Genomic DNA, 25,098 nt, shown 5'->3' with positions numbered 1-25,098 from the left:
TTATAACCGAACCTTAAAGGAATAGTTTTGGAAAATATGGTGTTTCAAATATGAAGCTTAGTTAGCTAGAGACTATGCAAACATCATCCCCTATACCTACAACATGTTATATTTGTATAATTTGCCAAAAAGAACAGTAAAAGGGAGTTTGGTTTTGGTTTGTGTTTTTTTAGCTGGGCCACGTGCACTTCCGAGACATCACCAGGAGTTTTCCGGGCAACAAAAAAAAATAACTAAAAACTATTGATTCATCTTATTTTTTCTTAGTTTAGGGGTTAAGAAAAATTTTTAAAAAAAAAAAAAAGTTTTGTTTTTTAGGGGAGATGCACAAAATGTCAAGCCCTATTGTTAAATTATTATTTTATTATTATTATTATTTTCTGCTCCTACAAACCATATTTTTTTTTTTGTTCCTCCTATGTGCTTTGTCTGATTCGCACAAAAGTTTGCACATAGCATCTGTGGACCGTCCTTACGAAAAAGTAATTCAAAGAATTTTGAGATTTAAAAAAATGAGCGTGTTATAAAATTAGCACTTCATGTTGATTTTTCATCAAAAAAGGAAGTGGACCATTTCTCCACATTAGTATCTCCGATTGACACTAAACTTGGGTCCATAGCTCCCAATGTCTTCCTTAGACATCCTGCACAATTTCAGGCCATCACCTCTAGGTGGCGCTCTTTAAAATGGAGAAGTTCATATCTCCATAACGGCACGTGTGATTGAAATGAAACTTAATATGATGCTTCCCCATGGCTCCCTGAGGCTCGCTAATGTGTCAACAATCCGCCACTAGGTGGCGCTCACCTAAAAAGGAAAAAAAATCAGGCCACTGGGTGGCGCTCTGGTGGCAGGATAAATGACTGTGCGGAGATCGTGATAGTTATGAGTATGAAATTCACAGGGTGCATTTAGAGTGGTGCCTGTAGCTCACATACCAAAAATCCTGTTTGTTGTGTTTGTAGCGCCCCCTACAGAATAAAAAAACAGCAGCCCCGGCACCACGTTTCACCGTTATGTAAGAAACTCGGTAGGCACGTGTAACATGCCGGGACGTACAATAAAGCCTCTTGGACCCATACCCAAAATCCCACAGGAAGTCAGCCATTTTGATTTAAAATTTCAATTTCAGTGACTTTTCGCCTTGTATTTGACCAAACTCCTCCTAGGAAATTTATCGGATATGCTTCAAAATTTGTGAGTACCGTCAAAAAATGGTTCTGATTAAAGGTTGTGCTATTTGTGCATGTACGTTGAAGGGCGTGTCCGTGGCGTGCCATCAAAGTTGGCCATTTTAGATTTTTTTGGTCATTTTCTGTAATTTTTCGTGTTGTATTTGAATCAACTCCTCCTAGGGAATTTATCCGATCTACTTCAAAATTGATCAGTACAGTCAAAAAATGGTGCTGATTAAAAGTTGTGCTATTTCAGACTCTACGTTAAAGGGCGTGTCCGTGGCGTACCCTCAAAGTTTGCCAGGTTGAATCGAATGTCAAACTGTTATGCCATTTCCAGCATTTAAGGGCATCTGTTTTAACTAACTCCTCCTACAGATTTTATCAGATTGACTCCAAATTTAATCATTGCAATCTACACACATTGGCGATCAAAACTTGTGCTATTTGTAACTGTAAGTTTAACCGTGTGTCCGTGACGATGTGTCAAATTCCACCCATTGGCCATCAAACAGATAGTACTCATATCTTCAGTGTACAGTCCCACCCTGAACACGTCCTCACAACTTCAGTGTATATGATCCAATCTCAATGAATCTCTACATGACAATATTCAGACATAGTGATCGCACCACCTACTTGCAGCAGTAAGTAAGCGCAGCGTGGCGTTTTTCAGCTGATTTACGTGAAATTTTCATGTTGGGGGTTGCAACGAATCTTCACATGTCTGATAAGAGTCCCGCCCTGAAAACATAGTGATAGCGCCACCTAGTGGCAACAGGAAGTAAGTGCTGCGTGGCGATTTTGAGCTGATTTACGTGACATTTTCATGTTGTGGTCCGCATTTGTTACTACGGCACATGACGTGGCCACAGCACACCCCAGCAGCATGTGATGCGTCCGCAGCACACCCCGACGCGTGCCGGTTGCGAGATCCCGTTCAACGCTGCTTGCAGCTTTAATTCTATATTTGTTATTATCAGCAAATCCCATGATCCATCCAACAATGTGGTAATCCATCTCTCAATACTTTCTCACTTCCCTACTCTGCCCGTGGCTCTCAGCTCCAACTCACAAATATATTGTTTTATTTTTAAAACACGCTCAGTAATTTCCTGGCTGGTAACTACAGCTGGTCATTGTAGTCTTTAGGAAGTAGTGCATTTGTTGGGCACTATTTTCAGCGGCAGATTAATCCACATTTGGTGCTCTAGTGAGTATTTTGAGCAGCAGGATGGTGTATGTGAGTCAAAATAAACTACAGTGTGTGTGTTCATGGTAATGAAGGACCAGTGTAGCTCTCTGATGTGTCTTTATTGTTTTAGACAACAGTGGAGCTCTATGGCACAGAGGAATAAGATATTTGGTTTGGATACAAAGAAAAGAAAATGCTTGTTAGTAAGATACATTCACTGTTGATTTGGGGGGGAGGGGGTTAATGGGATTTGTTGACAGTTAATCATGACAAATTGTGTCTTGAAGAAATACCCTCAAATAAACAAAGTTGTGTCCTTAAAATCATTTTAAGCATAGATATAGAAGCATAGAAAACTCATTGGCTGCACCGTCACCATATTGCGTAAGTGAAGATTTGCTAGTTGACAAGACTGAGAGATGCAGACTTCACTGAAACTCGCTTCAGTCTGAACGGATTGCCATGAAATTTGGTTTGTGAGACAGTGAACCTGATTGGCTACTGGTTACTGGTTGGAATTCAGTCACTAGGGGCGCAGCTAATCAGATCTAAACCAAAAAATTAACCTTTCATTGGGACACGCAGGCTACGGCATGATTATGAGCAGGCTACGTCAAGTGTAAATTATTTTGATTTTTGTCTTTTGACAGTTTCTCTAAAAATGTAAATTTTGTGTATTTATTATAGAATATGTATATTGTTATAAAACCACCTGGTTGCTTGTTTTAGTGAAATTCGTCTACAGGATAAATTAATTATTTTCCCCATGAAATTGTTCTATGCACCCCCTCTCACACATTAGTACCATGTATTCATTGTTTTCATTCTGTATTTTGGCTAAAGTGTTGGTCTGACTAGCACTGGCTGTGTTTTTGTATTGTATATTTTGTCTGTTTGTAGATAGAAACCGCATACTTGCCTGCAGCATTTTCTGAGTATTGCCTCTTGTTTGTTGGAATAAAGCTGATTAGCTCTGCTCCCAGTGACTGAATTAATTCCAACCAGTAACCAGTATCAGCTACAATTTTTCACGTTTATAACAAGCTATTTTTCATGAAAATTGGTTCAGAACTAAGCAAGTTAAAGTCAATTTTGTAGTGTTTTGTAAGTCAATATTTTGAGTAAGATTATTGTAGCTATTTCTTGCAACATTTGTAGCTTCAAACTGGATCATATTTCATTTTCTTTTGGCAGATTGGATCCTTTTCAGTCCAGTTTGCACTCCCTTCTCAGACATTTCTAATGACCACACTCTAAATACATGGTCAACAGTAACTTCAGTAATGTCTTTAACCTGAGCATGAATGTGTTACCATTGCAAAGGTAACTACAGGTGTGTGAGAAATTACCCAGAATTTGACCCCAGCTCATGGATATGTTTGTGGAAAACAGCCTCAGGACTTTTTTTTTTATCACTTTCCAAGCAACACGTACTTCATCCCTTTATTATCCAGGACTGGATGTTGGGTTATAGCTGGACTTGAATAGACTTCATTGTCTGAATGAATGCACGTGATTCCAGATAAGCATGCTCCATCTCCTCCCCTCCAGGGCTGAACGTGCGTCTTCTGGTGTCGCTGAAGCTTGGTTCTAGCTGATTAGAGCATGAGTTATGACAGGGAGGGCACGGCTGTAGTTGGCATCAGACAGGCAGTTGGTACCCCCCTCCCCCATCGTCCAACCATGGCCCAGGGTCAGCTTTCCTTGTCAGGGACTTAGGCCAGCCATTATGCCAGGCGTGAGTCATCCTTGGGCTCAGTCTTTCCCCAACAACAGCCCCCTCCCTTCATGCTCTGCATCAGCCGAGAGTGAACGTTCACTGTAGCCTCCGAGTCATCTCTACCTGTTATCAGAGAGGAAGCACACCTTTTATCCATTTATTTTGCATCCAGTGTCTGAACCAATCGCTCCATGACAGCATGTGAATGTTAATCTCCCTGCCTTTGTGTTTGGCACTGACTGCAACATCATTTTTAGCATTCTAGCTGTGTGGCTCAAAAGGTGGCAAAGTCTGTCAGTCAGTCTGTCAGTTTGGTCCATAGTAGAGTGTGAAGTTTCAGGCACAACTTCAAATATTTGCAAGGTGCACAACTGTAGAAACTTACAGTCTTACTCACAACAACTATGGAAAGGATTTCCTTTTGTTTTTTAAATAACACTGCTGGTCTCCAGAGGATAGACGCTACTGACTTTGGTGATCTAATGCCTCTTCCAGCAGGTCAAAATTTCCACTTCAGTTTATACTCCATCACAGTTTCTTAAAACAACCTGTGACTATCTCATCTACAGTTGCAATTCTGTGGCTGATTTATATGGATGTAGCTGTATAGCCAGCTAGCTATGTAGAAAGATGACATAGATGAGAACAGTGTGATGGAGTCATACTGAAGGGACACTTATTAACCCCTATGTACACAAGGCCAAAGTACCCGGATGGGCTGCTCTCATCTATCCTTGTTCTTAATCCTGCCTACAAAGCTCTAAGTGGTCAACTGTTTCTCCAACCGGTACAAACAGCTTTCAGTGAGTCCCAGCTTTATTTTAATCACTGAACACAGTGGAGGTGTGGGTGGTGATTCAGAGGTGTAGAACCAGTCTACTCTGGCCCCTCCCTCAGGACAAATTTCCCATCCCTGACCCACTAGTGGTAAAGAACATCAAAGTTTCACTCATCCATCAGTTTTGTTGTCTGGTGTGACTGTTGACTGTAGAATAGTCTTGTTGAAGAAAGCAAAGTGTATGTGTATCTAGGATGGGTGAGGGGGTAGGGGGATAGGGGTGTGAGTGTAATGCCATTGTTTTCAGGTTCGTGACAAGACTGACAACACGAAAGTGGCCCAATGAATTTCCTGATAAAAGCCCAGAATGACAGTTTAACATGATCTATAACCTCTTCCTTGTCATCAAAAGGATGATAAGTTGTCCTTCTTTTCCTCCTCCTTCACTTGAATAATGCATGATTTCATTTGGAGCTCCGCATTCCTCACATTTCTCCTCACTTTATCCCTGCAGCCATTCTACCTTGGTATGTTTATATTGTCATGGAAGGGAATGAATGATGGTTGCTGCTGTTGCAGAACTGATTGAATCACACAGAATATACATTTCTGGTTGCAGAAGAAGAAAACAAACAACTGAACTGGTGTCTGCAACTGTAGAGTGTCTAAAATAAACATCTGTATATGTACTTTATAAAGCAAAGGTACCCTCTAACTGAGGGCTTTACAGCCCAAATGTTTTACTGCAGCCAGTTTATTGCCCCTAGTCAGCAGCAGAGTACTCTGAGGAGAGTTTGTAATTCAAAAAACACAAACCATGCATGTTACAAACAGAATAACTGCACTGGAAAGTCTTGGTCTACGTGTTTGTGGGTTTGTCTCATATCAGACAGTTGGTTGTAGAGGTGGGCGATATGTATCGTTTGCGATAATATCGTCATTGTTGTTTTGACGATGTGCAAATTTCCATCATCGAGTATTTAAATTACTTCGACAAAAACATTGAAACACACGTGGAAACTCCTCACATCCATTAATACACGGTGCAGCAACGCTCTCTACAGCATGGCAGGATTCAGTCACACGACTAGTGGGCCTACTTGATCACATGACGTGATCACATGACCTCTCGCTAGCATCCTCCTTGCAACAATTTAGCAGCGCGTTGCGATGGTAGAGAGAAAATGCAAGCACCTCCAGTCCCTGAAGCTACCGGTACTTCAGATGATTTAGTGCCAACACGTGGGTCCTATGGGCTTCAGCGTTCAGAGCGCTAAGCGCCTTCAGCGGTAAAAAGATCTCAGCGGAGACGTTTTTCTTTTTTAGCGCAGCGCTCAGAGCACTTCAAGTTGAAATCTGTTCAACTTTTAACACCGCTGGGCGCTTGGAAAATGAGTTTTTGAGCGCTCTCAGCGCTGTAAACGCGTTTGGTGGACACAAGTCCAGCTCAGACAATTTCAATCACATTTTAAAGGATATCGACTGATTATCGTTATCGCCAAAATCCCCAAAAATATTGAGATATTATTTTTTGCCCATATCGCCCACCCCTAGTTGGTTGCATGGACCTCAGGCGATCAGGAATTCTGGCTGCAGACTCCTGACAGTTCTCACACTCATGTTTAGCCCATTTATTTGTTGGAATACAACACCAGTAACAGGTTATTTTCTATTCTGTATTGCAACCTCTTTGCACACTGTACAGTCAATGTATTGCCAAAAATACATATGAACTGCCAATGTGACATGATTCACCACTATTGCAATGCAGTGCGATTCAATGGGATACACAACAAAAGAATTTGATGCTGTGCAATTCAGTGTGGTACAGATGACTGGTACAGTCTGATTTTATTACTTTGGTTTTTCTTAAGCAGCTTGAGAAACTGTTTATAGAGGAGAAATTGATGCATTGACGCATTCTGAGTTGTTTGTATCCAATGCAGCTTTTTTAATCGGGCCAATTACATCTTGAACTTTTGCAAATTGGGGAATATTACCATCCCTAGAGCACTACAAAATCACACCTATTGTGATAAATGTTTTTTATGAGTAATTTATCAGACAAACATTTGCTAGGCCCAGCTTCTTCGATTGGCTGCTTTTTTGTGCTTAAATGTCCAGTGTAACATTTAGGAGGATCTATTATCAGAAATGGAATATAATATTTATAGGTATGTTTTCATTAGTGTGTAATCACCTGAAAATAAGAATCGTTGTGTGTTTTTGCTACCTTAGAATGAGTCCTTTTCTGGCGGTAAATGGTAAATGGACTGTACTTGTATAGCGCCTTTCTAGTCTTCCAACCACTCAAAGCGCTTTTTACATTACATGCTTTCACTCACTTTCACCCACATTCACACAGTGAGAAACTAATTAATTCATACACATTCACATTGTACAGATCCAGCAACCTTCCGATTAGTGGATGACCCGCTCTGCCTCTGAGCCACAGCCGCCTGCCACACTACCACTAGTGGTTCTTCACCACTGTAGTTTCTCCTTTGGCCTTGGACACTGGCCCTTTCATATGATTTGCTTCTTTTTAACCAAAAAGTTCTAGGAACTATGGAGCTCCAGAATCTAAATAGAACCAAAAGTCACATTCACAGTGTCTGAATAACTATAAAGATTAAGCACATTAGACGGATGTCACATTACAACATTACATTGGTGACAATGCAATGGGGACAGAGTCATCGGGCCAAGTTGGTGTTTGCATTTACTGTTGTGTGACTGATGTTTGAATGAATGTAATGAATAAATGAAAACCTCCAGAGCACACTGCAGGGTGATTTGTTTACTCTTCAGAAAGTAACCCCAGTGAAAAAAAATAGCAAATGTTTCCCTTGTTCAATCGCTTTTTTGTTTAGCTCTTTGCTTGTGCTCTCTCTTTATCTCGCTCTTTTTACACTTGCCAAGAAGCCCACAGCACAAGTTTGTTTTTTACTTTGATAAAATAAATATCCATCCCTCGTTCTATTTGGGGTTCTAGTGTGTAAATGAAGTCCTACACAAGTTGTAGCAGCTGCAAAGGTTGTGCTTATGACTTGTCTCAACAGAAAAGCACTCACGTACTCTGTAATGTGGCTCTCCCTAGCTCCAGGACAGGAGATACTGGAGCTTTATTTCCACACACTTGAGGCCTTAGCAGTGTTGACTCAGTATGAGACTGTGTTCTTGCATCTCTCACGGAGCGGCTGCCTGAGAACACGACATCTGGGTTTCTCTCATTATCTGATGAATTCACAGGCTAATTCAAGGCCTGTGAGCTCGTTCAGCTGACGCTCGTCAGCCACTAAGTCCTCCCTCTCTGGAAACAAAACCAAACAGCTCTGCATGTTTGTGGCTCTGAATGTGAAGCAGAGCTGGGATCAGATATACTTGCAGATATGTTGCAGCAGTTCACCTTAGGCACATGTTTTGTATCAGCTCCTTTTATTTAAAAAACGAATCACGTGCAGAGAAAATAACACTGTAGTCAGCCGAGCAGTGGTTGTGGGAACTATAGTCGTCCCTTGCTCTCTGTCCATTGTCATAATCTACAGTATGTTATATTAGACGTGTGTGTAGAAATATTCTGCTGCTGTGGTTGGTGCTGTTATCACAGCATTATGTAAAGAGCTGCTTCAAGGTACCCTGTGGAGTCTTGGAAACAAACACACGTACGTGTTTATACTCAGTGTTTCTCACCAGAATACATTGACTTAATAAACATATTCAATGCATTTCATTCCTCATTGTGATTTGTGTATTTCTTTGCACATTAAACACACTACAACAAGTTTTTAAATGGTAACAGTGTTTCTTCTATGTTGATTTTGGCGCGGCGGCCCGCCGCTGTTTAATTTCTGCCGCCACGGTATCAGAAATGGGGCAGACGCACAATGTAGCCCCGGTTGCCTTTTAAATGATCCTGCCGACATAATGCACCCCCGTTGGCTGCCGCTCACATTTCAATTTAACAACAAGTAGAACTATTCAGAGGTTATTGGGGCTGTCCAGTTTAACTCCACATACTGTTGTGTTGATGGAGCTTATTGTCAAAACGTTCGCTTTCTTCCAAGTCGACTATTAAACTAACAGCTCCACCAAAAACGTCACCGCGGTGGGTCCGTTTTAATTGGACAACGTTCAACTTGTCAGTTCTCAGCTCAACGTCCTGATATCAAACATCTGGAAACATTAAAACGGTAAATATATTTGTTTGTGTCTCAGCGAAGTGTCACTTCTGTTTCATACGTAAAACGTTTGCCTGCGTGATGTGACGGGGGGGGGCATGACCGGGGGGGGACAGGCCTGCCCCCCACTGCTAAAACAAACCCTAGAGGAAACACTGGGTAATAAAAACAGTCTCTGTTTAATACGGATGCCTGATTAAATCTGCAGTTGGTCTTTCTTTTATAATAAAAATATATTTTTGTCACATTTGCGAAACAGATAAAATGTGAAAAAATCAGGCTCCTGTGGCTCCTCCATGTGCTTTTAATGAGATTTGCAAGAATCCACCAGGCCTGAACAAAAACAACCAATCAGAGCCAAGAAAGATTCATTCCTAGGAAGTCAAATACAGACACTTTGGGACCCTGGGGATGAGGCTAAACAATCAACTATCTTTATCCCTCCAACCCAAGCATCATTATATCTTCCTTGGCTAAAAGTTAAGACCATCAGCAAGAAGATTGACTATTTCTATAGTTATTCTTAAGGCCTGCCACTGGGGCAGATTCCCCATGAATCAGACAAAACAAGGCTTGCTTTTTGCAATCAACACAAAATGTTGAATTTAAGGGCTTTAATTTCAATTTATACTTAACCACTGAGACAGAGGTGTGTTCCTGTGTGCGTACAGTATAAGCATAAGGCTTTAAATAGACCCAGTAGTCAGTGATCGGTGTCAGCAGATACTGCTTGTAGTGATCGGTGATCGGCCTTTAAAAACCCGATCAGAGCACCCTTACTCTTGGCTAATAGACATCAATCATTAGCGTTGTACCGATACATAACTTATTGCAAGCTAAAATCAACACCATTGATCATAATACCTAAGTTAGTATCATAGATCACGTTACCCACCATATACACACATAGTATTTAGCTTTTGCTGAAATTTTCAACCGAAGTCCACAGGTTGTGGAAAGAAAGAAAGAAAGTTGGGGAAGGTTGGAAAAAATGGAAAGTTATGAGCAATATGGACAGACAAAGTGGTAGTGCTGAGGTGAAGTAGCTGGGATGTTCCCATCTGGGGAACGTACGTGCTAAAACTATGGCTTTTCTGGGCGGCTGATGCTGGGAAAAAGGCAAGGCACATCAACCCGTGCTGTACTGTATTTAGGTAGAATTCCTGTATTGTTGATACAAAAACGTATGGATGAGTTTTAAACAGCATTCAGCCTCGGAGAGGTTTACTAAATAGTGTTAACTGACTAAAGTGCAGTTTTCATTTTATTCTTTACATTTCATCACTTCCTGTGTGGCGATGATGTCCCACAGTGTTCATACAAGATATAATCTGTTATCTTTGTTTGTTGGTAAGTCTTAAGCATCCTTCTGAACTGTGAGTGAACAGATGAGAACCATGTGTTGAAGGTGGTGCTTTGAAGGAAATGCGGCAGGCAGGGAGAGTCAGCAGAGATCTGGCTGCCTCTCATCACAAAGGCATTTCCTCCTCAGCCACTTCCTGCTCAAGAGCAGTCGTCCTTAAAAACTCACAGCAGAGACTGGGCCTGCACTGAGGGGTAATATGGAGCCAGTCGTTTGGTGATGAGGATGCTTTTATTGCTGCGGGGTGTGTCTTTGACCTTGTACTGTGACCAGTTTTATAGCACGGGGCTCATTAATGTTCTATCTCTGCAGTCTTTTCCTCTATACAGTACGCACAGAATATATTGTCCTATTAATGTGAGCAACCGCATAAACTGAACATGATGAGTAAGCAGGAGGGCAGGTTCTGTTTCGCTATCCGTGATCCAAATAAAAACAAATCAAAACACACTGCACAACACAATACAACAAGACCACAGCTAAATCAGACTTATTTATGTTGTCTGATGCTACTAAATATTAAGTATTTAATTAGAATTATACACACAGTAAAAACTCAAACTTTCCAATAATGCATGTAAACATACTTTAATATAAGGTCCAGTGTGTAACATTATGAGGATCTATCAGAAATGGAATATAATATTCATAAGTATCAAAGGAGCAGTGTGTAGGATTTAGGAATTAGTGTCCAATACTTTGGTATATGGTCCTAAACCTGCTAAACTAATGACATTCCCATCAGCCTCAGCTGTCTGGTGCTAACTAAATGTTAGCATACTTACATGCTAATATGTGATGGTGACCGTGGTAAACATACCTGGTAAACATTAGTGTGCTAGCATTGTCATTGTGAGTGTGTGCACATGCCAACATCAGCGTTTAGCTGAAAGTACCACTGTGCTTAATAGAGCTGCTAGCATGGCTGACTGTTGTTGTCCCCATTTTCAATTTAGTTCCAATGACCTTATTAGTTGATTATGCTACTTGTCACTGTCTTCTAACTGTTATGTGATGGGCTGAATGCAGGGACAACCATTCCACTCAGGTCTTCTTAATTTTGGACTGATGGGAGTATTACATGAAACCCCAGCTGATGCTTTTTGGGGCGATGAACACAGGATTTTTGGGCTGATTATGTTTTGTTTCAGACCAAACTGGATTGTTCCATTCGTACAGTTGGGAGATAGAGACATACAGCGTGTGGATTTTTACCGCTGGAATCAGGAGCATCACTAATGTGAGTTTGAGCCAGAATAATAGTACTAATAGAAATCAGCATTTTTTCTATAACTGATGGAAATCCGTCTCTTTTTCAGTACAGGATCGTGCTCATGTTCTTGCAGGGTTTGAAGGGTGTCAGGTGTTTTGATAATCTTCAGGACAGTTTAAAGCATTAGTGAGCATAAAAACTAAACCGAGGCCCATGGTGTTTTCTCAGACGAATGTTAGCACCTGCTATGCCCGATCAGCTGATCAAAGGTGCTTTGTATTTTCCCTGTGAATCTGTAATAAAAAACCGTTTGGCAACAGCATTTTCCTGGGGGACATCCACCCCACAGGAAGTGAACTGCTGAATAAAAGGAGTGGTAAAGGCCGACAGCTTCATAGAGAGGAACTCTGAAGGAAAGGTAATTTTTTTTTAAAAGACGGGCTGTTCTTCTACAACCGCTGCAGCGAATCGCAGTGTGGAAATCGGCTTATGGTGACTCGGAAGGGTCAATGCGCCTGCCCATTGACAATGACCACCTCACCGCCCACACAGGAAATGAGAGCAGAGGTTGGGGAAGGGCAGACGTGATTGTAATTTTATATTCATGGCTTTGGTTTGCATTGGGAGAGCCCTATCAGTGTCAGGGAGCAGTTAACACAACAGAGCCTCCCTCTTCCTCCTGCTGCAGACAGTTTGAAGGACAGACCAGCAGGCAGCCTGAGGCCGACTGAGCTTTAACAGGGCTGACAGTGGATCTGTACCGTTAAACTGCTCTGTGGAGAAGGGCAGCAAACAAAAGATATGACCAAATTATCTTCTCACAGCCTGCAGAGCAGTCCACTGGGTTTATTGGACAATCTGGAGCCTGTTAAATGTTGTGTGTAAATAATTTAGTTTTATTTCTTCTCTCTCAAACTGTACAGATGTATGTAACCTGTATCTTGGGTTTAAAGTCAGATTGTAAACAGTAGTTAATGGAACAAGTATTCATCTTTGCACCATGTACATCACAGGTATCGTTATGGAAATATGAAGAAGCAGGATTAAGAATAAGGACATCATCTTCCTGTGTCAGAGGCAGAAAAATAGCAACAAATAAAATGCCATGAATGTGGCATCAAGTGAGGATGAGATGGATGTAGCTGTACATGTTCTTAAAAAATGTATTAGAATATTGTAAAAATTACAAAGTTAGTTAATGTTAGCAAAAAGTAGCTAACAGGCAAATAACATGTAGCATTAGCTAGAGAGTTAGCTAGTGTTTTCTTCTGTAGCAAAACACTAGTCCAGTACAAAGCTAGCTAGAGGAGCCTAGCATATAACACATCTAAGGACAGGAAAGTAGGAAGTTGCCCGAGGTTCTGACCAAGACTTGCTCAACTACTATTGGAGAACAGACTGACAGAGGAATGGTCAATTTGCTGCACTGGAAGTTTTTTTCTCATTTTTCATATAGTACTTACATTGATACAGATTTATCATGAGTTGATAGCAGCCAAAAATGTTGTTGTTGTTTTGTCTATAGGGCTCAGGCATTATACTTGTGTAGGTTGATACAGCAGGCTGTGATGCAACTGTAAGGTGTATGTGGCGTCATATACTGTGCATTGGCTGACCCTGCAGGTTTTTATCATAATAATAACTCAGCATCAGTAGATGGTTTTAAAAGCATGACAGAATTGTTCCTCTGAAGTCCTAAATGTCAACACTAGATAGTGGGAAGTTGTGGCACTTGTTTTGCTGCTGAACACAAAGATTTAAAAGCAGAACACCAACGGAGCAGCTGTTTGATCACTCGTTTCAAGCTCTGTGCTCTGTATCTCACACAGCTGTGTGTGAATGTTTAATATGGAGCAACAGCAACAACACAACTAACTGTAGAGCGATTGCAGCATAAAGTTGTTATCTTTTAGATGTTGGAACATCTGTTACGCTCACTGAACCAGTAACAGTAAAATCTGAGCATGAATGTTTCTTTTTAAACTAGAGCTGGCTGAATCATTATCATGATAATATAAAGAATGTTTTTCCATCATGTATCAAATATATGCTGCAGCTGCCCTGTAGCTGATTCAAATCATCAGTTGAGAACCCCCAAATCGAACCTCAATGTTAAGTTGGACTAAAATCAATTAACTACAAAACTAACTTTGATAGAAGAAGGGGGAATATTTGGACTAAACTGGAGACTCTGAATCCCTAAATTGCAATGTAACTGTTCTCTTCACATGTGCAACAAGAAGACTTTGACAAGAAGACAAAGATGCCTAGGCAAAACGCGTTGGGGAAATCATCTGGTGACCCTGTGGAGTGGGGCAATGAAAGCAATCAAATATGATTAACAGAAAACAAAAACAAATTAAAGCTGCAAGCAGCGTTGGGCGGGACCTCGCACTCCACGCAACCCGTGGAGTGCTGCGGGCGCGTTGCATGCAGTCGTAATCTCACGTTAATCAGCTCAAAATCGCCACGCAGTGCTTACTTCCTGTTGCCAGTAGGAGGTACTATCGCTATGTCTGAATGTTGTCATCTAGACATGTTCAAGGCGAGAGTGTTATCAAACACTTGAAGTTTCATTGAGATTGGACCACGTAAGCTGAAGTTATGAGGACGTGTTCAGGGCAAAACTGTTTCAGAATATATGAAGTTTATTGGAGATTGGATATTGCACACTGAATTTATGAGTACCATTTTATAAGTTGTCACTGGCACGTGGTTTAATGTACAGTCACAAATAGCTAAACTTTTCAGTTTGTATGACCACAGAATTCAAAGTGGCCAACTTTGACCTCACGCCACAGACACACTGTTCAACGTACAGTCTCAAATAGCACAACTTTTAATCAGCACCATTTTTTGACTGTACTGACAAATTTTGAAGCAGATCCGATAAATTCCCTAGGAGGAGTTCGCTCAAATACAACACGAAAAATCACAGAAAATGACAAAAAAAATCAGAATGTCTGACTTTGATGCCACGCCACGGACCCGTCCTTTAATGTACATGCACAAATAGCACAACTTTTAATCAGCACCATTCTTTGACTGTATTGACCAATTTTGAAGTAGATCCGATAAATTCCATAGGAGGAGTTCGTTCAAATACAAGGCGAAAAATTCACGGAAAATGCACATGGAATTCAAAATGGCCAACTTCCTGTGTGGTTTCGGGTATGGGTCCCAGAGGCTTTCTGTACGTCCCGGCATGTTACACTTAGGGAGCCATGGGGAAGCATCGTACCAAGTTTCATCTTAATCACACATACCGTTGTAGAGATATAAACGTCTTCATTTTAAAAATCGCCACCTTGTGGCGATGGCCTGAAATTGTACACGATGCCTAAGGAAGACATGTGGAACTATGGACCCAAGTTTGGTGTCAATCGGACATACCAATGTGGAGAAATGGTCCACTTCCTTTTTTGACGAAAAATCCACAGGAAGTGCTAATTTTATAACGTGCTGGTTTTTTGAAATATCAAAATTCTTTGATTTCACTTTTGTATTATGAGGGTCCTCAGATGCTACGTGAAAATGTGCGAATTGGACAAAGCGCATAGGGGGAACACGGAAAAGTAGTTTATGGACATTTCGGGCTACAGCGGAGAAAAATTGTGGAAGTGGGCGTGGCCTAGATGGGCAGATTCAGCTCTATTCACGGAAAGCGTGGATACAAGGTTTTTGAATGTGCGACAAACTATGCAGAAGTTATTAGCTTAAACACATTTTTTATGATAGTAGCGCCACCTAGTGGCCAACCCGAAAGCGACGCATAGAATATCCCCATTTTCACCAGGCCTGACAACTTTGCCAAATAAAATTTAGTTTTCTTATATTCAATTCAATTCAGTTTTATTTGTAGAGCGCCAATTCACAACAGAAGTTATCTCAGGACTCTTTTCAAATAGAGCAGGTCTAGACCGAACTATTTATAACATTATTTACAGAGACCCAACAGTACCACCATGAGCAAGCACTTGGTGACAAGGGCAAGGAAAAACTGCCTGTTAAAAGGCAGAAACCTAGGACAGATCCTCCGGCTCTAGGTGGGTGGTCGTCTGTCTCGACCAGTTGGGGTGAGAGAGAGAGAGAGAGAGAGAGAGACAGACAGACAGGTGCACAGTAACAACAGTATTGGCAATGGCAATCTAGCAGGACCATTGCAGGAGGCTCCACCAGGATCGATAAGAACCTGCAAGACGAGAAAGCACAAGAACTCCGGGGAAGTGTGAGTGCCGAAAGAGAGAGGAAGAGAGGAGCTCAGTGCACCATGGGAAATCCCCCGATAGTCTAGGCCTATAGCAGCATAACTAAGGGATGGTTCAGGACTCATCTGATCCAGCCCTAACTATAAGCTTTATCAAAGAGGAATGTCTTAAGCCTACTCTTGAATGTGGAGAGGGTGTCTGCCTCCCGAACCACCTCTCCAATAAGAAAACATATCTGTTTGGTACAGACCCCAACAAATGTCACCTCATCACGATTTTAATGTTTTGAAAGTTATGTAATGAAAATTAAATCAGTGTTGTCTGAAGTGTCCCAGCTGAATGTCTCCTGCTGTAGAAGTGTGTCAGTAATAAGCCATCACCAGCCTCATCCTCTCTGTGCAGCGTGTCTTCCCGAGCTGACACTGGTATGAATTATGGATTGAAGTAAAACGCATGGGGTGTCTCAGACCGTGGCGTTCCACTGACCCACATCTGCTGTTTGCAGTTTTTCTGCATTTTATACATTTTTTATCAGTGATTTAAATGTTGGTTAGTAATACCATTAAAAGTAGCTAAAACTAGGAGTTGACGCAATGAAGAGAGTTAGCTGTGGATTATTAATTGTTGTGTGATTAAGTAATATCTTTTAGTTAGAAGGGTACACAGTTAAAGGGGTGCCCTTCTCAATTCATTCTACACTGCTTACCTTGATCATTGCGCTTTTATTGGCAAAAATAATATTGTCTGTTGAAGAGTAATAGCTGTTGTTTCATCTGGTGTATCGGCCAGCACTACTATAACGGTGCTCTGATCAGGGTTTTTGAGGCCAGTCACCGATCGCTAGACGCAGCATTGGCCCATACCAATCACTGGGTCTAATTGAAGACCGATGTTTATAGTGTAGCCTTATTTATTTATAATTATTTACTATTTCTAACAACATTGCATATTAAGTATTAAAATAATTAAAATTAAAATAATTAATTAATTATTAAGTCATGAACTGACAACTGTGTAGTTATTGGCAGCCAACATGTGCAGCATGACGCAACTAAAACCACAGCCTGTTCTTGGTTATTGGGAGCAATTTAGAACTGAACAGTTGTCAATAGAAAGACAGTGAAAGTGTGGAGGGTATATTTCTTTTTCTGTAGGTCATTTCTCATTTAACCTTTGTAATTCTACTGAATTATCCACTTTGATGTTTTATTGTTTACTCAAAAAATACTCTTATTATTGTCTGATAACGATGACGAATCAAACAGAGCACTGCTATCTGTTTGCCATTTTAAAATATTTATGTCTTCAGTAGGAACCAATGGGCTTGGAGTTGAGAGCCACAGACAGGTTAGGGAAGTCAGAAGGTACTGAGAGACAGACTAACACAGTGTTGGTTTTGATATTTTCATGGGATTTGTTGACAGTAAGAAAAATATAGAACCTTGCCAGCCTTATCCTTTAAAAGGTTAACACAATCCCTTTGGAGGAGGCACTAATCATATATTATGTTTATGTTTCTGGTTGCATTCATTTGAAAAAACAGATAAGAGTCAGCAGCTGTGTAATTTCTGCTATACAGTCAAAACAGTGAGTTTACAGAGAAAAAACATTTGGATCATAGCACAATACAATACCCTGACAGCAGCAATGCAATTACATCTGTTTAAGCACATTTTAAAAATAAATGATTGGTCAATAATGTGAAATGTATATTGTATAATATATGATTTGGATAATATTAGTAATATATTTTGAACTGTTTGGTATAGTTGTTTGGTAGACTTAATGGTCTATGCCAGTCTCAAAATGAGTTTGTTGCATTTTTTTGATGAACTAAAACAAATAAAAGAACATTTGAAGTCAGATCTGTTGTTTGTTGTTGTGTTAAAAGTAGTGGAGTCAGATTTGGTTAGAACAGAGCTGAATGACTTTTAAATCATCCATCTTTTCTCACTAAATATTAGCCTTTCTTACCTTTAGTTTTGCATAAATTACTGGTTATGAACTTGTATATAAAATGTGAAGTTTTCTTATTGGTATCGGTAAAAATGTCCATATCTTGCATCCCTATAATTTACCAATAAAGTCAATATATGATATGATTTACCTTATCATACACTAAATCAGGTTATTATCTTTTAAATTATATATATATATATATATATATATAGAGAGAGAGAGAGAGAGAGAGAGAGAGAGAGAAAATGAACTGAAGATTTTGAAATGTTAATTTTCCTCTCAGTTAACCAATTTGTTAATGATCACAGAAATGGTGTACAAGGCCTCTGAATAAATAATCTGATATCTAGGAATGCTAATCAGACATCTGCATTTATGAGTCAGACAGCCCAAACTCAGCATGAAATAATTTGTTATTCTGTTTACATTTATTTTCTAAGTCTCCTGTTGGTCTGATTTTGTACATGAAGGTCAAAAGAGGAGGCTCCTGAGAGGAAGCTGGAGGATCAAAGCTATTCAGAAGACTTTAATCACACACATATTTATGCACATCCACTTTATACTGCAGTTTATTGCTTAGTTTATGTTGATTTGCAGCACGCTGAAAGCTTGTAAGCAGGGAAACGAAAAATATTGCAAATTAAAAGGAGGTTGAAAATCTCAGTTCCAGAATGATTAACGTCAACAAAACACATTTCAAAAGAAGAGGATGGGGAGTCTGCATTTGATCTTTCACATAGAACACTGCGCTATGTACCTCTTTTGTTTCCTTAATAGAGTCATTATTAACACTGTATATCATAAGTACCAGATAACAAGCAAAGAAACACAGGTCTAGTTTTATGTTATATAATCCTATTCTTTTTGTCTTTCAGAGATCATGGGAGGCTGTTGACATCTGACTTCACCACTAACAAAAGGAAACCCATTAGAGTAGCCTAAAGACACTGGTCGGTGCACAGTGACAACATGGCCGCCCATCGAATCAGAGCCACCGCCACCAACAACACTTCTCTACCGCGGTGCAAGTCTGAGGGGACCCTCATTGATCTCAGCGAAGGAGTGTCCGAAGCCAGTCTGACTGATGTCAAAGGTCAGCTGCTCAAAGTGACAAACGCATTTAACAGGAAGACAGAATCACCTTTGTAGTTTTAATGACATTCAAACTAGGTTTGGAAGATTGGGTGAATATATTGGCTGGTCAACAAGGTTTTTTGGGGGATTTTTGTCATTTTATTTGTTAATTTAATCATCTGCCTCCGGAAATGAGAGCTGCTGCTCAGTGGTGCCATATTCACACCAAGTCAAAGAATGAGTGAGAGGAAAAACAGCTTTAGAGCCAGTATATTTTTACATCTAACTGCCTTGAATTAAGGGTTTATTTTGACTAATTTGACGACTGGAAATTCAGGTGATTCGCAGAGGTTCCAACCAGGACTGTTACTCCGGAAAGGATGAGGATAAGGCAGAGACAGGCTAAAACAGGAGAGGGACAGGCCAGGAGAGGAGAGGCGTGGAGTGGTAGAGGAGCATCAGCACACATGCATGTGCAAATATATTTGCTGTCGTCAGTTGGACGGATGGTGACATTTTAACGTATTACCCAACCCTAAGTCAGATTGGTTGGATTAATCAAATTAATTTGATTCATTTGAATTGCTTGTCTTGATCTTTAAAACATCTAAAACATGTGAATAGAGTAACTATGATTTGCACAAAAATATCAAAACATCACATTGTTGACAACTTTGATTGAAGTGAATCTTGCAGTCACATGATGGAGAGGGACAGAGTGAGAAAAGACTAAAATACATCTGTACTCTTTGTTTGTTGATGAGATATTGAGCCATCTCTGGTTAGAGAGGTGAAACTGAACAGTAAGCAGTTTCTACTTTGTTCGGGCTGTCCATTCAAGAAACAGCAGGAGCAGATGAATTAATGAGGAGACTTCCAGTTTTCCCCCAGTCTGTGCTGAAACAGATCAAGTCTGTGTTCTACTTAGTTGAAGCATCTGGTAGTGACAGTCCATGAGATAGCCTGTATTTTTAATGATGACATCCTTGCAAGTGGTACAGTTATTTTGTTATTATTATTAACTGTTGTAGGCCTTAGTTGTGTTTGTTGTCATGTTTTTGGTCTTTCGATATTTGTGCTTTCTATTAAAGCGTTCTGACTAGGTGATTCAGTGGCAGTATACACCCCTCCACCCCACGGATCAGAAATTAATTGGCCAAAAGAATATCATAGACACATTGCTACTCACAAAAACCTACCTACATCAAACCATATTTGATGTCTAGGACATTATCCACCTATACTGTATTACGATATTGTTATTTTTCTTTCCAGTGCCTTCTCCCAGTGCCTTGCGACTGGACGCGACTGCCTCCTTCGGGACTGCCAGGGAAGTCGTTGCTATTAAGGACTACTGCCCATCCAGCTTCACCACCCTGAAGTTCTCTAAAGGGGATCGCCTCTACGTTCTAGACTCATCAGGAGGTGAGTGGTGGTATGCCCACAACAACACAGAGATGGGTTACATACCTGCTGCTTATGTGCAGCCCCTCAACTACAGAGACTCGTCCTTCAGTGACAGTGGGATGATTGACACCGTAGGAGACTGCAACGAGGAGGCAGCCAAAGAAATGGACCTTCTAGGAGAGTGGGCAGGGGTGATTTTGAAACCAACAACCTTCCAAAACAGAAATCCTTTTGCAACAACCCATACCTCTACAAACCCTTTCCTAAACGGGGGGCCTCAGAGCTCACTTGATCAGAACAGTAATGAGAAATCAGTTGACCTCCTTCTGTTCGATACACTCACTCCATCAGTGCCCAATTCCACCAGCAGCACCGCTGACATCAATGGCTTTGGCAGTGGCGTTTTTAACTTGAACCCTCTTAGTCCCACTGTAGGGGTCGGGCAAACCTTGCGCAGGGACAACCCATTTTTTAGAAGCAAACGTTCCTACAGTCTGTCTGAGCTGTCTATCCTGCAGGCTCAGTCCGATGCCCCTCAGACCTCCAACAGTTTTTTCGGAGGTCTTAAAGCACCGGCACCAGAGCAGTTCCAAAGCAGGGAGGATTTCCGGACAGCGTGGCTCACCCACCGCAAGCTAGCCAGGTCCTGCCATGACTTGGACTCGCTCGGTCAGAACCCAGGCTGGGGCCAAACACAACCAGTGGAGACCAACATTGTCTGTCGGCTGGACAGCTCAGGAGGTGCTGTCCAGCTTCCGGACACGAACATCAGCATCCATTTACCCGAGGGCCACGTGGCCCCAGGGGACACCCAGCAGATTTCAATCAAAGCTCTGCTCGACCCGCCCTTAGAGCTGAACAACGACCGCTGCACCACCGTCAGCCCTGTGGTGGAGATCAAACTCAGCAACATGGAGACCAAAACCACTGTTACCCTGGAGATGAAAGTGTCTGTTGTGGTGAAAATGGAGAGCAGGCAGATGACAGAAGTCTTGTGTGTCAGGAGTGATTGTAAAGAGGGACCTTACAGCCCCATTCCTCAGGCGTACATGTATGGGGACACCATCCGGGTGTGCCTGGATAACCTGGAACCGTGCATGTATGTGTGTGTTGTGGCTCAGTCCCAGTCCATATCTCCAGACTCCACAGTTTGGGAGCATGTTGTTAAAAAGATCACCTTAGGGGTATATGGTCCCAAACATATTCACCCGTCCTTCAAAACAGTCGTGGCCATGTTTGGCCACGATTGTGCTCCAAAGACATTATTGGTGAGTGAGGTAGGCAAACAGGTGCAGTCTGCACCATCAGTTGTTCTGCAGCTCTGGGGTAAACACCAGTTTGTCTTGTCCAAACCCCAGGACCTCCGCGTTGGAGTTTACTCCAACATGGCCAAATATGAGGTAAAGGCTAGTGACCAGGCCAGAGTGGTCCGGGGATTCCAGGTTAAATTAGGCAAAGTCAGCAGGCTCATCTATGTCATTGCCACGCGCAGCACTGAAGATGTTTCTGATTTCACCTTAAGAATCCAGGTCAAAGACGACCAAGATTGTATACTGGCTCAGTTTTGTGTCCAGACACCAACACCGCCACCCAAAGCAGGCCCAAAGACATCAGTGCAAAGGCGCTTCCTGAAGAAGAAGGAAGTAGGCAAGATTGTCTTGTCACCTCTCGCCATCGCCACCAAGTATCCTGTTTTCCAGGACAGGAGAATAAATAACCTGAAGTTTGGCAAATTAATCAAAACTGTCATCCGACAAACAAAAAATCAGTACTTGCTCGAGTATAAAAAAGGAGACTTTGTAGCTCTGTTGAGTGAGGAGAAGATCAAGCTGAAAGGCCAGCTGTGGACAAAAGAATGGTACATTGGATATTATCAGGGCAAAATGGGATTTGTTCATGCAAAGAATGTGCTAGTGGTTGGCAAAGTGAAGCCCATTTACTTCAGTGGGCCCGACCTTACAACCTCATTGTTACTGGAGCAGATACTGAAGCCCTGCAAATTCCTCACGTACATCTACGCTTCTGTCAGAACTATACTGATGGAGAACATCGGCAACTGGAGAGCGTTTGCGGATGCGCTCGGATACGTCAACCTGCCCTTGACCCATTTCTGTCGCGCAGAGCTTGACAGCGAACCTGAAAGGGTCGCATCAGTGCTGGAGAAGCTGAAGGAGGACTGCAACAATGCCGAGAGCAAAGAGCGGAAGTCCTTCCAGAAAGAACTCCTGACTGTAAGTTACAACCTTAGCATCCTCCTCTGTTGCAGTGACTTAGCATTTTTTCCAAGTCGATTTGAAAAAATGCAGATGAACTTTCTCTGTTTTAAATTTTGAGCCTCAGTTGCATCCCTTGTCCTTCATGTGCCCAATTAAATGGTCATGTGTTTCTGTCTGTATTCTCCTGGTAAGAGATTACTCTCTCAGAGGACAATTCTTTACTATCTGCCCACAGCTCCTTCAGGCTGTTGGCTTCAGGCTGTGGTCCAGTGTGTTAATTCTGCTGGGATTGCAGTCGATAACTGCTGTGTAGGCATCAAGGTCTAATCAGGACTTGAGGAGCTGTGGAGAGCAGCGCAATACTTTCTTACAAGCCTCTGTTGCTTGAGTTACAGAGTTAGTGTGCAGTGTGTATACACTATGATCATCTTATATATTCATTTGTCGCTCATGCCGCTCTGATAATTTTCCATCTTTATGTACATATGAATCAAAGCCCTCAGGGAGGTCAGGGTGTATAGGCAGGGAAGCCGCCTACTGAAACAGACCGCAGACAAATTTAGCGTACAAACATTATGTACTGTTACTGAGTATCTTAAGAAGATGAAGATTACTTCATGGTCAGTGTACACAAGGTAATTGAAATTTGTCTTTTCACCCTTGTCCTAGTTACACATACAGTCCCCCACATATATGCCTTAGATCAGAGAGGTCAGAGCACAGAGAGGTTTTAGGGTTCAGGGCTGGGCTCTTTTACCTCTAGTCCAGTGGTGACCAATCTTTTTCCTTAAGGGAGCCATTTTCTATCACTGAGTAAACTGACTAAGTGACATATTGTATGGATATTTAATTTTATATTCAATGCATAACAATAACAGCAGAGAACAACTGATAAAATGTACAATGAACCCAAACAGTGAAAGCAATAACTGCAGGAAGTTTGTGTAAAACCAGAGATTTGGATGAAGTTAGCAGATTATTTCCTGGTACCTTTTATACAATTCTATATAATGTATTGTTATAGTTTCAGTTTTTAACAAACATACTTAACAGGTGTCTTTTTGACAAATTGGACACTTGGTCAGTGTTTTATTAGCCCTTTGTTTTAACTGCGTACTTTTCTAATGCAGGACAAGTCTGTTTATCAGAGAGTGAAGGCTCTGTGAATATAGTTTGTGTTCAGGTCTTAAATATTAATCTAAACTTTAAAAATAACAATGCCCTTTAGCTTTCTTCACAGAAATGAAAAAAATGCTGAGATATAGTGTAAATTGTGTCTATTTATTATAGTTTTCTTATACCCCTTAAAATATAGAAGGCCTCGCAACACCCTGTGAAGCTTTGGCTCTAGGTAATCCTGTCTTTAAAAAAGAGCCACAGGAGCCATGTATAAAGCAAAACAAACAGCAGTGATATAATAGTGTATTTTCCAGAAAGTGTTAGAATATCAAATGGGTATTTTTTAGCCAAGTCAGACATTAGTTGGGATTTTACTTGCGCTGGCTGTTCTTATAAAAAACAGATGTGTCCAGAGCAAATGAACAGGCTTGATGTTTTTCAGTAAATTCAGCTTTTCTTCAGAGAGGACAAAATGCTGAGCTGTGTTTACCATGTTTCAGCACTTGGTTGTGCATCTTCTGTCATGGATTTTCAACATTGCCTCAGGCAGTCTGGGTTGATTCTCATTCTTAGATGCCTAAACACGCCCATCTGACTATGATTATGGTCTAATGCTCCATAAAACGTTACGTTTTTATTTTTACAGTTTTAATTTATGTCTACATCTGTTAGTAATATTACATTTCAAAGAGTGGCTTCCCTACTGCATGTACTGTTCCTAGACTGTGTTTTTGTCAGCATATTATCCTACTGAGTCTCTATCAGAGGTCACTGACGTACTACAGCTGAAGTAACACGGCACAGAAACACTGTAATTTACATGAGGTTGTAAACACTAGTTAGAACCATTTATAGACAGACAAACTGCACTATGGAAAAGAACATAATAAAAGGTGGTGACTGAAAATATGCTTTTTAAGGGAACCGGCACTACAATTCATTTCTGAATATAGGTCTGTTTTTCAGTTTCTTCTGTCAGGGTTACACCTAAACTACTGGTTACTGTGGGGACAATCAAAGCACGTAGTAATCCAGCAAATTTGAAATCACGCACACTCTTTGTATCCCTGACACAAATACGCTGTTTGTGCCATGTGCAAGCATCTCATGTTTGGTTTTTGTCCTCTGAAAAGTGGTATTTTGTTGCGTGTGTGGGCCTCAGAGTAATAATAGTATAATAATAGTATCTGAGTGAGTCTAAAGACTGTCACATGAAATCCTCCTCTCCTCAAGACAATCTCTTATGATTTGCTGTTGTGTCAGTTGACATGGACGGAAGTCTATTTTTAGAAGAAAGAGAAACCAAATCAAAAGCACTGTGGTCGCACTGAAGAGCTTCCTTTGTGCTCAAATGTCTGAATCCATTCTGCTCTGCTTTGATTGTTGGTGGAGAAAGGGGTTGTCAGCACTGTCCACACAGTAATATAGATTTGTCATTTCTGTATTTAACAGCTTCTCAGGCAGCGTAGTGTCGCCTGTGTATTCATGT

General features: G+C 41.1%; 1 protein-coding gene and 1 long non-coding RNA gene across 2 annotated transcripts in view; both read left to right on the top strand.

Annotated features, from left to right (window-relative positions):
- LOC127365393 (uncharacterized) overlaps nt 1-25,098 on the top strand; it is an 86,086-nt gene that overhangs the window by 13,819 nt on the left and 47,169 nt on the right. The window lies entirely within an intron of this gene.
- Nucleotides 1-25,098, top strand: part of LOC127365284 (SH3 domain-binding protein 4) — a 63,495-nt gene that overhangs the window by 5,134 nt on the left and 33,263 nt on the right. Inside the window, exons 2-3 of the mRNA XM_051403206.1 lie at nt 18,669-18,886; nt 20,143-22,505. Of these exons, the coding sequence (XP_051259166.1) occupies nt 18,763-18,886; nt 20,143-22,505 (2,487 nt within the window). The 5' untranslated portion in view covers nt 18,669-18,762. The remainder of the gene's footprint in view (nt 1-18,668; nt 18,887-20,142; nt 22,506-25,098) is intronic.

This window comes from Dicentrarchus labrax, unplaced genomic scaffold, assembly GCF_905237075.1.
Source record: "Dicentrarchus labrax unplaced genomic scaffold, dlabrax2021, whole genome shotgun sequence".
In the NCBI taxonomy this organism is placed as follows: Eukaryota; Metazoa; Chordata; class Actinopteri; family Moronidae; genus Dicentrarchus; species Dicentrarchus labrax.
This window is presented reverse-complemented; position numbering and strand designations above follow the sequence as displayed.